Source organism: Phyllostomus discolor, chromosome 4 (assembly GCF_004126475.2).
Source record: "Phyllostomus discolor isolate MPI-MPIP mPhyDis1 chromosome 4, mPhyDis1.pri.v3, whole genome shotgun sequence".
NCBI classification, from domain to species: domain Eukaryota; kingdom Metazoa; phylum Chordata; class Mammalia; order Chiroptera; family Phyllostomidae; genus Phyllostomus; species Phyllostomus discolor.
In genome coordinates this window covers 17,426,473-17,441,007 of record NC_040906.2, presented here as the reverse complement: position 1 = coordinate 17,441,007, position 14,535 = coordinate 17,426,473, and the positions used below count along the sequence as shown (strand labels likewise).

General features: G+C 41.7%; 1 protein-coding gene across 12 annotated transcripts in view; it reads right to left on the bottom strand.

Moving 5' to 3' along the window:
* The window catches only part of FN1 (fibronectin 1), a 67,266-nt gene that overhangs the window by 31,311 nt on the left and 21,420 nt on the right, over nt 1-14,535 (bottom strand). For all 12 annotated transcript variants that reach the window (XM_028510902.2, XM_036022881.1, XM_036022882.1 and 9 more), the window contains exons 14-23: nt 12,522-12,699; nt 12,149-12,325; nt 10,815-10,943; nt 10,612-10,701; nt 9,612-9,806; nt 7,923-8,195; nt 6,358-6,624; nt 2,344-2,438; nt 821-989; nt 37-123 (exon numbers count right to left, since the gene is read on the bottom strand). In XM_028510902.2, coding sequence (XP_028366703.1) covers nt 37-123; nt 821-989; nt 2,344-2,438; nt 6,358-6,624; nt 7,923-8,195; nt 9,612-9,806; nt 10,612-10,701; nt 10,815-10,943; nt 12,149-12,325; nt 12,522-12,699 — 1,660 coding nt within the window. The remainder of the gene's footprint in view (nt 1-36; nt 124-820; nt 990-2,343; nt 2,439-6,357; nt 6,625-7,922; nt 8,196-9,611; nt 9,807-10,611; nt 10,702-10,814; nt 10,944-12,148; nt 12,326-12,521; nt 12,700-14,535) is intronic.

Genomic DNA, 14,535 nt, shown 5'->3' with positions numbered 1-14,535 from the left:
AGCACACGCGTGCCCTCAGATACGCCGCAGGCTTACCTGGAGTGGTGCTCCTTTCCCACGAGACCGTCAGCACGCCGGTGTCGGGGTTTGCCTCCAGGTGCAAGTTGGTTGGTGGAGACAAGGCTATGTGGAAAAAAAATGTGTAAATTAAAAGTTAAAGCTAATACGAATTATTTGACCTATGGAATGTTTCTCTCCCTCCCTGCGTTTCCTTGTTTCTTTCCTTCCTCCCTCCCTCCCTTCCTTCTTTCCTTCCTTCCCCTCTCTCTTTTTGAAAGAATTAGTAAAAACATAGAGGTTGTATTATGAAACCATAGTGGACAGTAATCCTCTGACAGAATTTTTTTGATGATCAACGATTTTTTAATGCTAGCAGAATCATGTCCATCTTGCCAGCTGATAAATATTCTTGACACAGGAAGAACACTTCTGATGCCATGGAATATATGACATGAATCGAACTTGCTACTTAAAATTTAGAAATAGCTGATAACCCTGGCTGGCGTAGCTCAGTGGATTGAGCGTGGACTGGGAACCAAAGTGTCCCAGGTTCGATTCCCAGCCAGGGTACATGCCTGGGTTGCAGGCCATAACCCCCAGCAACCGCACATTGATGTTTCTCTCTCTCTCTCTATCTCCCTCCCTTCCCTTCTAAAAATAAACAAATAAAATCTTAAAAAAAAAAAAAGAAATAGCTGATAACAGCAAGTGTGGCTCTTTCCCCTGGGACATGGTCATAAGTAAAAATGATACGATGTTAGCCATTCTTTGAAAGTGGAACAGTTTTAAAAAAGAAAGAACAGCAAAGAGCTCCTCTTACGTGTCACCACTTTGTTGACAATGGGTGTGCCTCTCTCCTTCCCATCTCTGAGGACGGAGATGGTATACACGTACTCCACGCCCGGAGTCAGGCCAGACACAACAATGCTTCCCGAGTCTGAAGTCACTTCTCGTGGGGCTTCCCCTCCCTGGCTTGGTCGTACACCCAGCTAGAGGAAGGAAAGCAAAATAAACACCAAGGACAAATATTTCCAGAGCTGGGTGACTGCCGAGGGGCTGTGGTTATGCTTCGTAGAACGTGAAAAACTCCTCGGGAAGTGCACAGTGTGCTTTTAAACTGGGGAATGAGTCGGGGCCTTACTTTCACTCTGTTCGATACTTTAGCTGGAGATTCTCTGTCCTGAGGGGTTGGGGTGGGGGAGGTGTCTTCCCAAACCACATAAAGGTGGTGACAATGAGAGCTTCCAGGGAAATGTCATCACCTACTATTTTGCTTGATAAATCATCTCCCGCTACAAACCATAACTACACAGCAGCTTACAGCCACATGGAAGTTCATTACTATTTTCTTTCCACCGGAAGAAGTCCCCCAGCTCTCTCTTTAATGAGTTATTAATATTCAGTTCACTTCTTAGTTTAGGGTTCTAGCCTCTGTAACACTTTGTACTACAAAAATACTGCTTTGGAAGAAGTATGTCTGTAGGTTCAACTGCAGGATAATAAATGAATGTGCCCATAATTTTAAATCTTTTTAAGAGTTTCTTTCAAAAACTTAAGTAATACTGTGTCATCGATGTTCAACTCTGTCGACATCCTTTGTACGTTATAAGGCTTCTGGAAGTCAGAATGACACTATTAAGGAAAATTTAAAAGGTATGCTAGCCTGATCATCAATACGACCCATTTGCATACCTCAATGACGTGAACTTCAGTGTATTTTTCTAATCATGGGGATTTCATTTTGATTTCCAATATTTCTCTATACACAGAGAAAAAATTCTTTTAAGCATTCATTTATGTTCATTGCTCCCCTAATATCATCACTTTAAAGGACATGATATATATCTACAGGAAAGATCTTAATCTTAACTTCTATTAAGGGGTGGCCCCATGGGGGCTTTGAATGACTTTCATAAGGGGTGAAGTCAAAAGGATAAAAATGTGACTTTTAAATGACTGAGTTCAGTCTGTCTCCCCAAAAGGGCTTTCATGAACTTGTTGACACTCATTTAGAACAACACATCAAATGGGGTTTCCTTCATATTTTTAAATGCAGTTCTCTCGGGGGGAAAGGGTGGGGAAATTCAGATAACAACAGCTAACAGTTCCACGTCTATGTTTTAGCCTTTGCAAAGCACTTCCATCCCCTGCGACCATCCTTCCAGCCACTCAGAGAAGCAGAAGTACTGTTCTGCCCTGACACTGTGATCGGAGAGGTAGGGAACAGGAGCAGGCAACACCATCTAGATCCCAGACTTCTGAATGTCTTGTTCCTACATTGTCCAGAAAGGTGAGGGCAGCTCAGGGCCGGATCACAAGACGTTAGGAACACCTGCGACTTACCTTAAAACCGATCCTCGGAGCAGGCGTCCACGTAATCACAATGGTGGTCTCCGTCACCTCCGTGTTGTAAGGGGGGATGGAGCCCCCGGGCTGCTCTGCGAGATAGGATCAATGCACATGTCAAAACCTTGGCATCGAGACGGCTGCGGAGAACGCAGATAATGAGCGTTTTCCTCAAGAACCTCAGCTTCCTCAGCTAGTGGACCCAGAATGCCACGTACATCCCTTCACGGGATGAGGATCCCGAGCAGGTCAGGGCTGCTCAGTCTTTCCTGTGCTGCCCAAATCCCGTGACCCCGCTACAGTGCAAGGTAACGTCTTCTCACCCCAGTTCGGGTTTGAGTTTACAGTATGAGTATATGAACCTGCTCACTGCCAACTAATTATCATTCTGCCTCTCAGTCATTAACTTGAGAACCATGGTTAAATTTCAGACCATGACCTAAAATTAGCTTTATGCTGAATTACTTGATGATGGTGGTCATTTATTTTCGGTTGCAACAAGGGATGCCATATGAAAGTTAAACAAAATTGGCCATCATGGATATACTTATAAATTCTAAAAAAGTCTTTCCTGAAATATGAGAGTATTCATTCAGAACAGCAATACTACAGAAATTTAATATTTTGCCACTGGAATCAGGAATCATAACAAAAGTTTACTCTCATATTCTAGCATCCTGAACACCACTGTTATTTCTCTTAGTGAAAATATTACTTTAAAAAATAATTTAAAAAAAAGTAGGTATACAGAAAGTTAGCACAGACATTTTCAATAATCCTACAAATCTTATTATAAATTTAGAATCCTTAAATATAATTGGCTGAGGGACTGAATCCTGTAGTAGGGAGAATAAGCATTTCAATCACTGGCTGCTATGGGAAAGGCACGGTCTCAGAAGCCAAGGTATTTGAGTAGGGTCATCAGATTCAAGGGCTTCGAGCGTGTCGATGGTCCTGGTCACGTATTTGGGGCCTTCACAATTGCTTCCTCTTTACATCCCAACCAAATTCTGTGCCCTCTGGTGGGGGACGATTAAATGTAGTCATCGTAAATCATGAATGGCTGGGGAGACAAAGAATTGCCCTCCAGAGGTATATAAATGGGGACTGAAGTCTGAAGACTCCCGTTTCTGCTCAGTCCAGTCAATTGTTTTGATTTTGTCATGTGGGAATTCAGACCCAGTAGTGGGATTCTTTCTTTCTCTTCTCTCTTTTTTTCAAAAAATTTTTTGTCTGGTTTTAATGTGCAATTAAATAAAATTTTTAAAATATTGTATGGGGAAAAATAAAATGCGTGTGGGCCACTTTGTAATGATTATTCTAATTGCTCACTACTGGTTTAGTGAGCTGTTTCCTAAGTATGTTATTCTTGTAATGGCATTTGAAGGGGGGGCCCTGGATGGAGTGACCCGTGATGCCTTCTCAGTGTCCCCAAAATCTTACACCTCTTGGCTACCGCTGGAATTTGCCAAAGTGCCGCGGCCAGCCCCGTGTGACTATGTTGATGGCCACAAGAAACAATCCAGCAAGCCATCCGCTTCTTTCACTGAGCACATCTGTGAAAGCTCCACCTTTTTCAAGTTATTTTGTCCTCAATTGTCTTGGGCTTGAGGATTGGGTATTTTGCTATTGCTGGAGCCAGCCAGCCGGATCCTTCTCAAGTTTGAAATGAAGCTCCCTGCCTGGGAAGACCATTACAGGAAAACCTCCAAACCACAAACCCTCACACTGATGTCAACAAAGGATGTGACTGTAAGTGTGAGCCCCGGGTTCTGGCAGGTCTCGTCGGGGGAAGAGCGGCCTGGCTTAGCTGTTAAAGAAATAACATTTACCCCATTTATAAAGGAATACACTGAATTTCCCCCAGAAACACCCACCACCCCCATCGTTGCTCTTAAGAATGTAGTGCAAGTTACAAAACCCAGCAAAGGTATTCCCAGAATTCGGCTTAGTAAGACAGTGAAAAGCTACAGAAACTTAAGTAATTTTCAAAATAAGCCAGCCCTGCTGATGTTTATAGCCTCAGACAGTACTGGATGTCCAACAAAAGTTGTAGAACTCCCTGCTAACACGGGTTTATTTAGATATAAGCTTGTTGGGGCTATTTTCATTATCATTCTTTCTCAGTCGATCATCTATAAAGTATTGTTTTAAATATACTACAACATGCGAGGCACTATGGTAACCTCTAGCTAGTGAAATCAGTTTTGATTATCAGCACTTTAATTCAAATACAGTTACATTTTATATAAATGTATTGCGCAGAGAATAAAAGAACATGCCCCATGTATTGAAGTCTCCCAATACTTAAAATAGCCCCTATCAGCCCACCTCACTCCACTTAATGATTGTTAATATCATTAAAAATTATTTTTCTGCCCTGGCACGTATGGCTCATTGGATTGAATGCTGGCCTGAGAACCAAAGGGTCACTGGTTCAATTCTCAGTCAGGGCACATGCCTGGGCTATGGGTCAGGTACCCAGGTGGGGGCACTCGAGATGCAACCACACATTGATATTTCTCTCCTTCTCTTTCTTCCTCCCTTCCTCTCTGTCTAGAAAAAAATAATTAAAACCTTAAGAAAATTTTTAAAATTATTTTTCTTTTATGGGCACTCTATCCAACAAAAGAACCTATATAAAATATACCTTACAGGTAGGAATAAAAAAGATAACTCCATATGCCAATTTAAATGGAAGTAAATTTTTGGTAAATTATAAATTCTTATAGGGAAAAATTTATAGACAATTTCTTTGGGAAATAAATTCCATAGCTGTTTTTGAACTTATATTCACTTTTTGAATGCTTTTTAACATTTATATTTTTAATCAAAGAGTAAGAGTTGTTAAAGCTTTTAGAAAATTGTAAACTAGTTCATAGTTGCATGTGTGTGTGTGTGCTTGTGTGTAGGTGTATATATATATATATATATGCGCTTAAAAAGTGTTATGTTAGGTGCTTCTGTAATCCAAAATGTCAAATTAAAAATAAATAATACCCAGCTAGAAATAAGGGGTCTCATAACTCTTTATAATGTGAATGAGAATGTATTTAGTAAAAGTCAGTTAATGAAGACAGGCTTTTATTGTGGTGTAGATATGTAAGAGATTTAAGGTCATTTCCTGTAAAATATTGAGCAAAAGGACAGACATGACCAAAAATTATTGTCAGTAATTTCCTCCTATGGAATTTCAAGAGAAATTTAAGAAAGGTTAAAATTTTTTTAAAAAGTTATTCTGTTCCACTGCAGAATAACACTCATAAAGGAACCATTTCTCAGCTTCATGTTCTATTGGAGTCTGTTCAATCAATAAAGATTTTTATTCTGTACTTACTGCCATCATTCGACACCCAAGGTATTAGAATGTCAACAGAAGTGCTAATTTTTTCTTGTCTTAACTAGTATTTGGTGAATTCATTTAATACGACAGGGTTTAATTTTTAAATAACTGGGTGCTTCAAACCATGTTACTCAAAGAGTCCTGGGGCAAATACAGAGCTTGACAACATATGTAATTTAACGCACTGCTTCTTTCATCAAGAAAATTTTTGCTTCAAAAAATCATTAACTGGATTAAACAGTGTGCTTCCTGATTTACATTGTGGCACAAGCTCCTTATTGTCCAGTAACAAACAGCTCACAAACCACAGTATGAGATGCATACTTTTCAATCTTTAAAAAAAAATTTTGGCCCTGGCTGGCGTAGCTCAGTGGATTGAGCGTGGGCTGAGAACCAAAGTGTCCCAGGTTCGATTCCCAGTCAGGGTACATGCCTGGGTTGCAGGCCATGACCCTCAGCAACCACACAGTGATGTTTCTCTCTCTATCTTCCTCTCTTCCCTCTCTAAAAATAAATAAATCTTTAAAAAATTTTTTAAAACATTTCTTATTTAAATCCCATACTAAGTTTTTTAAGTTAACTTTTTAAAAAGTGGATGAAGACCAGATAACATAAGTATAGGTGAGAACCAATGGAATGACTAAGAAAAGACATTGAACTTGGCTTACGAGTGGTGAAGACTCCAGTGGCCCTGGGGCTCTGCTGGTTGCCTTTCACAGCCACCAGGGTGGCGGTGTACTCGGACCCCGGCTGCAGATTCCTCAGCGGGTACTGTGAAGCAGAGGGCCCCACGTTGTACTGCTTGGGCTGGCCTCCCCGGGTCAGGCCCACGGTCAGCCGGTACCCAGCGATGCGGGCTCGAGGGGGAGTCCAGGTCACTATCACGCTTGAGTCCGTTTCATTAATAAACTGGAGGTTCGTGGGAGCGTCCAATTCTAGAGAATAGGATAAGACACATCAAGAAATTTTGAACCTCAGTAATTACCATCCTGAAATTCTAAAGTCTGACTGAGTTTGTTCAAGTTTTCTCAAGGCTGAAATACTCTATGTCAAAACCTTGGAAATAGTGAGCCACCAAGAGAATGAGCACTACAGAGAACTTTGCGAAACTCCGTGTCAGTCATGAGAAATTGCTGACCTTCTTTGCTTGGTTATGATTCTGTGGAAAATCTAATTGTCCAGCATGCCTTTCTCATTATCCTCTTGGACGATACTAACATTATAGAGGTGGCATTTTAAAAAAAAACTTGTAAATACCACAATTGACTCTGCTGAGCCAAGCAAGTTAAGAAAAGAGAAATAAGCCCACTAAAGTGAGGGCAAAAAGAAAGCTCCACATGGAGCAAAAACAGTACATTCCACATTTATTGAAAAATACTCTTGATGGAGAATTAAAAGTAATTTTCACATGACTCTGATTAGACAATAATTATGAAATTAGATTATAATTATAACAATTATACTCAGAACTTTAGAATCATGGTAGGACACTGATGAAAAAAATCACATAAATTGTGCATTTTCTTCTTGAGTTTGATAGCTAGCAGTTACCCTGCAGTAATTTAAAACACTTCTGAGAGACAGAAAATGTTTGCGAAGTAGTTAAGTGTAATAACTGAAAACATGAACTTGGGAGTCAAAAAGACTCCCAACGTGCCCAGCTCCATCACTTCCTAGACCTGTGAATTCACAAGCTGCAGACTTTTTTCATAAGCCTCAGTTTCTTCATGTACCCAAGCAGAACAACAGTAAGACATTCCTCATTAGGTCAACAGAAGGATTAAGTATAAGGATAATGCTCACAAAGCACTGGGCAGAGAACCTAGAGCTTAGGTTCTCTAAGCCATTACTACTTGTAAATATTTCTACTATAAACGTGTTAGGAACTTATACCTGAAGTTTGATCTAGATACATGTATTTACACAAAAAATGCACTCAAATTTTCTGTCTGTGCCTCATTAGCAAGGAAAATTTGGTTCTCTTAAATTTCCCTCTCTTAGTGCCATTTCACCCATACATGTATTCAGGGAAAGGGTTAGCATTTAGCACCCATGTCTGAGTTTTGTTTCCAAGTTTCACGTGCTTTACGTCCACTGTGCTGTCCCTTACCGGCCGAGTATTTTCCTCTTTCTACCTGTAGACCCAGGAGTAAATGGTGGACTGCACACGTGTCCCCGCTTGGCAGCGAGGGTGGAGAAGTGGGGGGGACGTGCGGGTGGGAGCAGGACTTACTGGTGGTCTGTTCTCCTACTAGAGGCCTGCTCTCCCTCCCCTGGTTCACGGCGAAGACCTTGAAGTGGTACGTGACCCCCGGGGACAGCCCTGAGACTTCCGCAAAGTTGTTCCTGCTGATGGGCAGCTGCTGCCCGTGCTCTCCAGGCAGGTTGACGGGGATCACGTCCACGCGGTAACCGGTCACGGCACTCTCTGGGGCTGTCCACATGATGGTGATCTTCACGTCTGTCACTTCCACAAACTGCAGGTCCCGGGGAGGGGGGACTTTATCTGATAGACAAGAGCCAACTGGTCATTCACCATGCCTGCTGAAGATTGTTCTTAAAAAGCCAGTCTCCTGAGTTGTCTAAGGCAATTAATTCACAGAGCCTCCTACTCCAGAGCAAGACTGGGTTTCATCCCTTCACCGGACAGTAGGCTCCTTGGCTTATTTTCATGGGTCAGTCCTACAGCTTATGACATATGACATCTGAAGGTTTTATTTAAAATACACATGAAGTGTCCTACTGAACAATTTAAAATAAACATGCAAAAAGGCACTGAGGCCACAGAAAAATATGTGGTGACTTTCATTTTACTGAAATCATTTGGTAATACTTAAGAGCAATAGATGAACTGACCCTTAAGTTTCTAGGGAAACATATGAAGATTTTTATGGTGTCGGCTTTTCATCAGGAAAGCCAGTGACCAGCTTTGATGTTATTTTATAATGAGGACATTTCAGCCAGATTTCATAAATTCAAGGATAAACTCATCTATTAAATTATTAGCATACTGGAACTATTGACAGAGATAAAACAACTCCCCCACAGAGACAATTATTCTTTCTGCCTACCCTTCTGGTCCTCCTCAGCAGGCTAAAGAATAAACACAATTCAAGGACTGTCTTGTTTCTCTAACACAGTGATTTTTCAACCATTGTGCCACAAGAGCTTTTAGCATGCAATACCTGACTGTTTAGTCAGCAACTGACATAGGCAACTGACCAGTTTTCCCTTACCAGGAGTGTTAAACTCCTTTTCACTGGGGGCCACATCAGCCTCACGGTTGCCTTCAAAGGGCCGAATGTAATTTTAGGACTGTGTAAATGTAACTACTCCTTAACTAGGGGCAAGGAGCTTGGCACTGCCACCGGGTAGAAACAAGGTGCCAGGCTGGATAAAATAAGGTGGAGGCCTGGATTCAGCCCATGGGCCTTGTGTTTGCCACCTGTGACTTAGACTGTCAAATTAAAAAAAAAAAATGACAACAGCCAACACAACAAGCCCTATCTGGTGTGAATAAATAAAAATTATACCAGCCCTGGCTGGTGTAGCTCAGTGGATTGAGCGAGGGCTGCGAACCAAAGTGTCGCAGGTTCGATTCCCAGTCAGGGTACATGCCTGGGTTGCAGGCCATGACTCCCAGCAACTGCACACTGATGTTTCTCTCTCTCTCTTCCCCCCCTCCCTTCCCTCTCTAAAAATAAATAAATAAAATCTTTTAAAAAATTATACCTATTTTTTGTCAGAATGGCAAAAAAAATAGTTTTTAGTGTGTGCTGCAGAATGTTAGTAGTTAGTTTATGTGTGCCGTGACATGAAAAAGGTTGAGATCCACCACTCTAACAAAATGAAGGTTAAAGCTGTCACCTGATTAAGCCCCGAGAGGTAAGATAGCAAAGGAAGAGTCTTTAAGCTCAGTCACCTGGACGAGGGACACCGGTGGTTTCCTGCTGGATGAAAACAGGAGTGCTTTCCTGGTTCTCTTCCACTGCGTAGATAGTGATGTTATACTGAACACCGGGTTGCAGGTCGCTGAGGGTGACAGAGTTGGCAGTTTCGGGAAGGTTGAGCTCTGTGCTACTCCCTTCGACTGAGGGTGAGTACACAATTCTGTATCCTGCAGAATCAGGAAGAAACAAGTGAGGGACGCTGTTTTATGAAACAGAGGCATAAAAAAGCATCCGTACACCTCAGCATCTTGCTCCAGTCGTTAAGAAGTAGTGATTCTTGAAAAGTTGGCTTTTTTTGGTGCTGCCACTTCTTTTAAGGAGTATTCAGTACAGGGATGAGCTAAGAACAGCCACGCAAACTGTTTTAATAGTAAATATTATTCCTGAAGCCCCGAGATCCTTAATACACGCCTGTTAGAGAAGCCATGAGATAAAAAAAAATACGCATGTGAAACCGGGACCTTCTCTTTGAGCCCCGCCTGCGGGAAGCGATCCACCGGCCACCCAGAGCACGCGGCTGCTGAGCACCGTCTGCTTTTCAGGAACCCCAGAGGCAGTGGAGTCACCAATGAGCTCCATACGGAAGCGACTCAGCTTCCTCTTTTAGTATAAATCTTAGCGTGAGATTTTTCAGAAAAATTATCCCCTTTCTACTACAGGAGCACCTGATTCAATAAGTCAATGAACCAGCTTTAGAGAGTTTGTGTGTGTAAGAGTTGATAAAATGGATTTGAGGGGGAAATGATCCGTATGAAAGCAGAGCTGTAAGACATGAAAATGATAACATTCTGAATTACTATCTCTCCCCCCCCCCACACACACACTCACTTACACACACACCCTTCTCTTCCCTAGACTAGCACTTATGTAGGAGAGCTGAGTGATACTCCAGTCCTCGGATCAGAATCTGCTCCCTCACCTCCTGGGCCACCAAGAGTAACAAGGCAGCCAAGGAGAGGAAGCCAAGCTGACCTGTGATGGGGGCCTGGGGTCGGCTCCAGTGGACAACTATTGAGGTGTCATCAACCTGGCCCACAGTAGGATTAGGAGGGGCATCGGGTGCTAACAAAGAAAAAAACAAACAAGGAAAACAGTCAGAAAATACTACTGTTTTACAGCAGCAGCAACAACAACAACAACAACAGATTATTTGATGCCGGGCAGCACACACGTACCTGTTGTCTGAGAAGTAGACAGGATCAGGCTCCGCTCCCCTTCTTCAGATATCTGGTAGACATTTACGATGTATTTCCGGCCAGGCAGCAGGTCAGGGATGTTCACAGAAGTGGCTGTGCTTGGAAGATCTTGGAAATAAAAAGGGAAGGTTACTAACCTGGAATACCAGTCCCTCAAATGACTTCAAAGCCTCTGATAAGAAGACTTAAAAAACTATATATTTGTGTAGGGTGGGGAGAAGACTGGAAGGAAATGTATGAATGGATGCTCAATAATTATTAATGTGCAATGGGATAGTTTTTCTTTCTATTTTTCATTTTGTAAATTTGTTCTCTAAAAATGCATAATTTTTGAAACCCACTTCTAATTTTGTAACCAAAGTCTTCTTGTAAATATCATTCTTACATAGTCCATTGTAAACAAAGTAACTGGGAGCCAGAGTGGTGGTTACAGGTAGGGAATGATGGGGAGTGTGGTAGGAAGGATGTTCTTTTTCTTGAGCTGGGTGCCAGTCAGGTGGGTGTATTCACTTTATAGAAATTCACTGGGTACCTGGCTGCTGTGGCTCAGGAGACTGAGAGCCAGCCTACGAATCAAAGGGTTGCCAGTTCGATTCCCAGTCTAAGGCCATGCTTGGGTTACAGGCCAGGTCCCCAGTGAAAATAAATAAATAAAATCTTAGAAAAAATTCACCAAGCCCTGGCTGGTGTAGCTCAGTGGATTGAGTGCGGGCTGTGAACAAAAGGGTCGCTGGTTTGATTCCCAGTCAGGGCACATGTTTGGGTTGGGGGCCAGGTCCCCAGCAGGGGGTACTCGAAAAGCAACCACACATTGATGTTTCTCTCCCTCTCTTTCTCCTTCCTTTCCCCTCTCTCTAAAAATAAATACATAAAATCTTTAAAAATAAAAAAACAGAAATAAATTCACTGAGCTCTATATTCATGATTTGTGTGCTCTTCAATATGTAGACTATTCAACAATCAAGCTTTTAAAAGACCCCTAAACATGAGAATTTGGAAAGCACACAGGAGGCTGCTCTGTGCCCTGCAACGCTAATATTTTCTACAGCAGTCTTCACGTTGGCAATAACTACCAACAAGAAAACACTTCCATTGTATGGGCCTGTGCCCGGGCAAACACAACAGGGACCAGGAGAACGTGGACATGGCTCAGGAAAAACCTAGTTCATTTCTAGAGATGGTCAGTCATTTCCCTTCCTCATACCAGAAAGTACTTTGTTCACAATGAGCTGCCAGCTAGCTCCAAAGCTCACGGACTACCCGCCTGAATGCGAGGACCTCCCAGCCCCGATGCGACAACACACTTGGCTCACCGAGGTACTGAGGCTCATCCCCCTCTTCGCTCAGCTCATACTCCACACGGAATCCTGACACCGTGTCCGAAGCGGAGACCCACGAGACCACAAAGCTACTGGCCGTGATCTCAGTCACAGATTCAGAAGTGGCCACCACAGGAGAATAGGGTGTTGTCTCTCCCGTTACTGTGTTGCCTGGAGAGTCACAGAAAGGGGAAAGAGAGCCTTCAGCCATCAAGAAAATTTACTATCATCGGTAGAATGTAAGTTTTTTTAAAAAAATAAATGTGGGTGTCATCCATGGAAGACTGGGAATCAAGACATAAAGTTCTTCCTGAGGAAAGCCCAGCTCTGAGAAACTGGGGCGCAGACGGGATGGCGGGGTACGTACTGCTCACTGCTGGGTTCGTGCTGGTGGTGGTGAAGTCGAAGCGGGTCACCTCCTTGTGGCCGTACTGCTGGACACTTATGAGCTGCCCCTCATACACCACATTTGGCCTCAGGCCCTTAATGGTGTATGAGTTTAAGTGGCCCGGAATGGTGGCTTCCTTCCAATTGGGTGAGTTTTTCTAAAAATTCAAATGAAAAAACAAATCACACAAGTGTTTGCAACAGAGAGCATTCAGAGGCAAAGTGGCATAATCTTCAAAGAATGAGGGGACCTTTGCATTTTCATTGTGGAAGGAAATCATGGAAATTTGCAATCAGGATATGGACCTGTGGCAGGGTCTGTTAATATTAAGGATAATTATTTTTATAGCTCATATTTACTGATAGCTTACAATGTACTAACTTCTGTGCTATTGCACTTACACTCTCCCACTTCATCTTCAACTCCCCTCCTTCAAGTTAATGATAGAATTGACCTTGTTTTGCAAGTGTAGACACAGTTCTGTGGCTTGTCCAAGGTTACAGTCACAGGTGCTAAGCACCTCCCTTCTTGCCAGATGAATTATTGACTATCACTACCGTGATATGATGAACCCAAGTTTTGCCTCTCCTTTCTCATTTCTGCAAGTAACAGATTATATATATATATATATATCCCTCTCTGAAGTGGGGGAAGCCATATATTCTGTTGTTCCCTCGATGGGTTACAATTCAAGTTGCTGAACTTGCAGAAACAGTCAAAGACATAATATTGCTTCATGAGTCAGTTCCTAGTGCCTGTGAAGACTCATTCTTGGATGTAAACTACCCCACAGAAGTGGTTACCAACTGTGGGCAAGACCGCAGGAGAATGTGATTTCGGTTTATTTACTCTTTGCCAGCACTTTGCATTTCACATCCTGTCCGGCTTCACTCATGTGTCATAGATCACACAACTCACTGCAATAAAGCGTGTGGAAAAGAAATGCCCTTACTTCATTCAGACCAGATGAGATCCTTTTAATAGTAAATATTCTAGACTAATATAAGTCAAAACACATTTTTAAGACCAATGATTCTTTTAAAATATCCAGCCCACCAGTTTCAGTAGTTCAAATATTTTGGTGTCCATTTATATTTTTGGAGTAAATGAAAGTGGTGCTGTCACTTTTTTTTTTAATTTAAATTTTAACTGAAATACACTGTGCAAAAAATTAAAATCAATCAATACAATTAGCTCAGGTTTCTTTCGTTCACTGTGAACTTTTTTTGGTTAGCTATCAAAAGAAAGTCATACTTTTCTAGAATGTCATACTTTTCTAGAAAAGAATACTAGAAAGTCAACTCTTGGGGGACACACCTTAAAGAAAAACCTGAAAAACGACTTTGAGAGTGGATGACTATTTAACATTTGCAAACATTATAAATGGCAGAAATAAGCTATAAATGACAGCGTGTCCTTGGGGCTGGGAGAAGAGACCCGGGTCAGATGTGTCAGCAAACCTGGAATTTTTTAATCGTTAAAAATCTAAAAGAAATTCATTATTGCTGCACTTTGAAAACATTACAATTTAATGTATGTTTTATACCTATCTGTAAATGTCTCTTATTACAGTGGTCTCACATAATACTTCAGGGTTAAGCTTACAGCAAATAAAATTAGTAATATGATGAAAAGATGAGAGACAAGACGGTATTATAGAAAGAAGAATACATTGATGCTGTTGACTGACATTGTTAGATACCAAGTTCTACAAATGGCTCTTTTCAAGCAAGAAGGAAGAAGAAAAAGAATGATTACAACAGTCTGAGTTTTTTTCTGGAGAGCTTAAAATACAACTGCATGAGTTGGTCAAATGGTTTATTTCATATTTTTTTAATTGCTAGAACTCAATAGTTGTGTTTAAAAATGACATTTTTCTCCAGTGTTTAAAATAGTGTTTCTCAAATTCTGAGTGAAGAATTTTGGAGACTTAGCAGGGCAAGTGTGAGAGGGTAACAGAAACCAAAGCCTGGTGGATCCACATCCTGCTAGT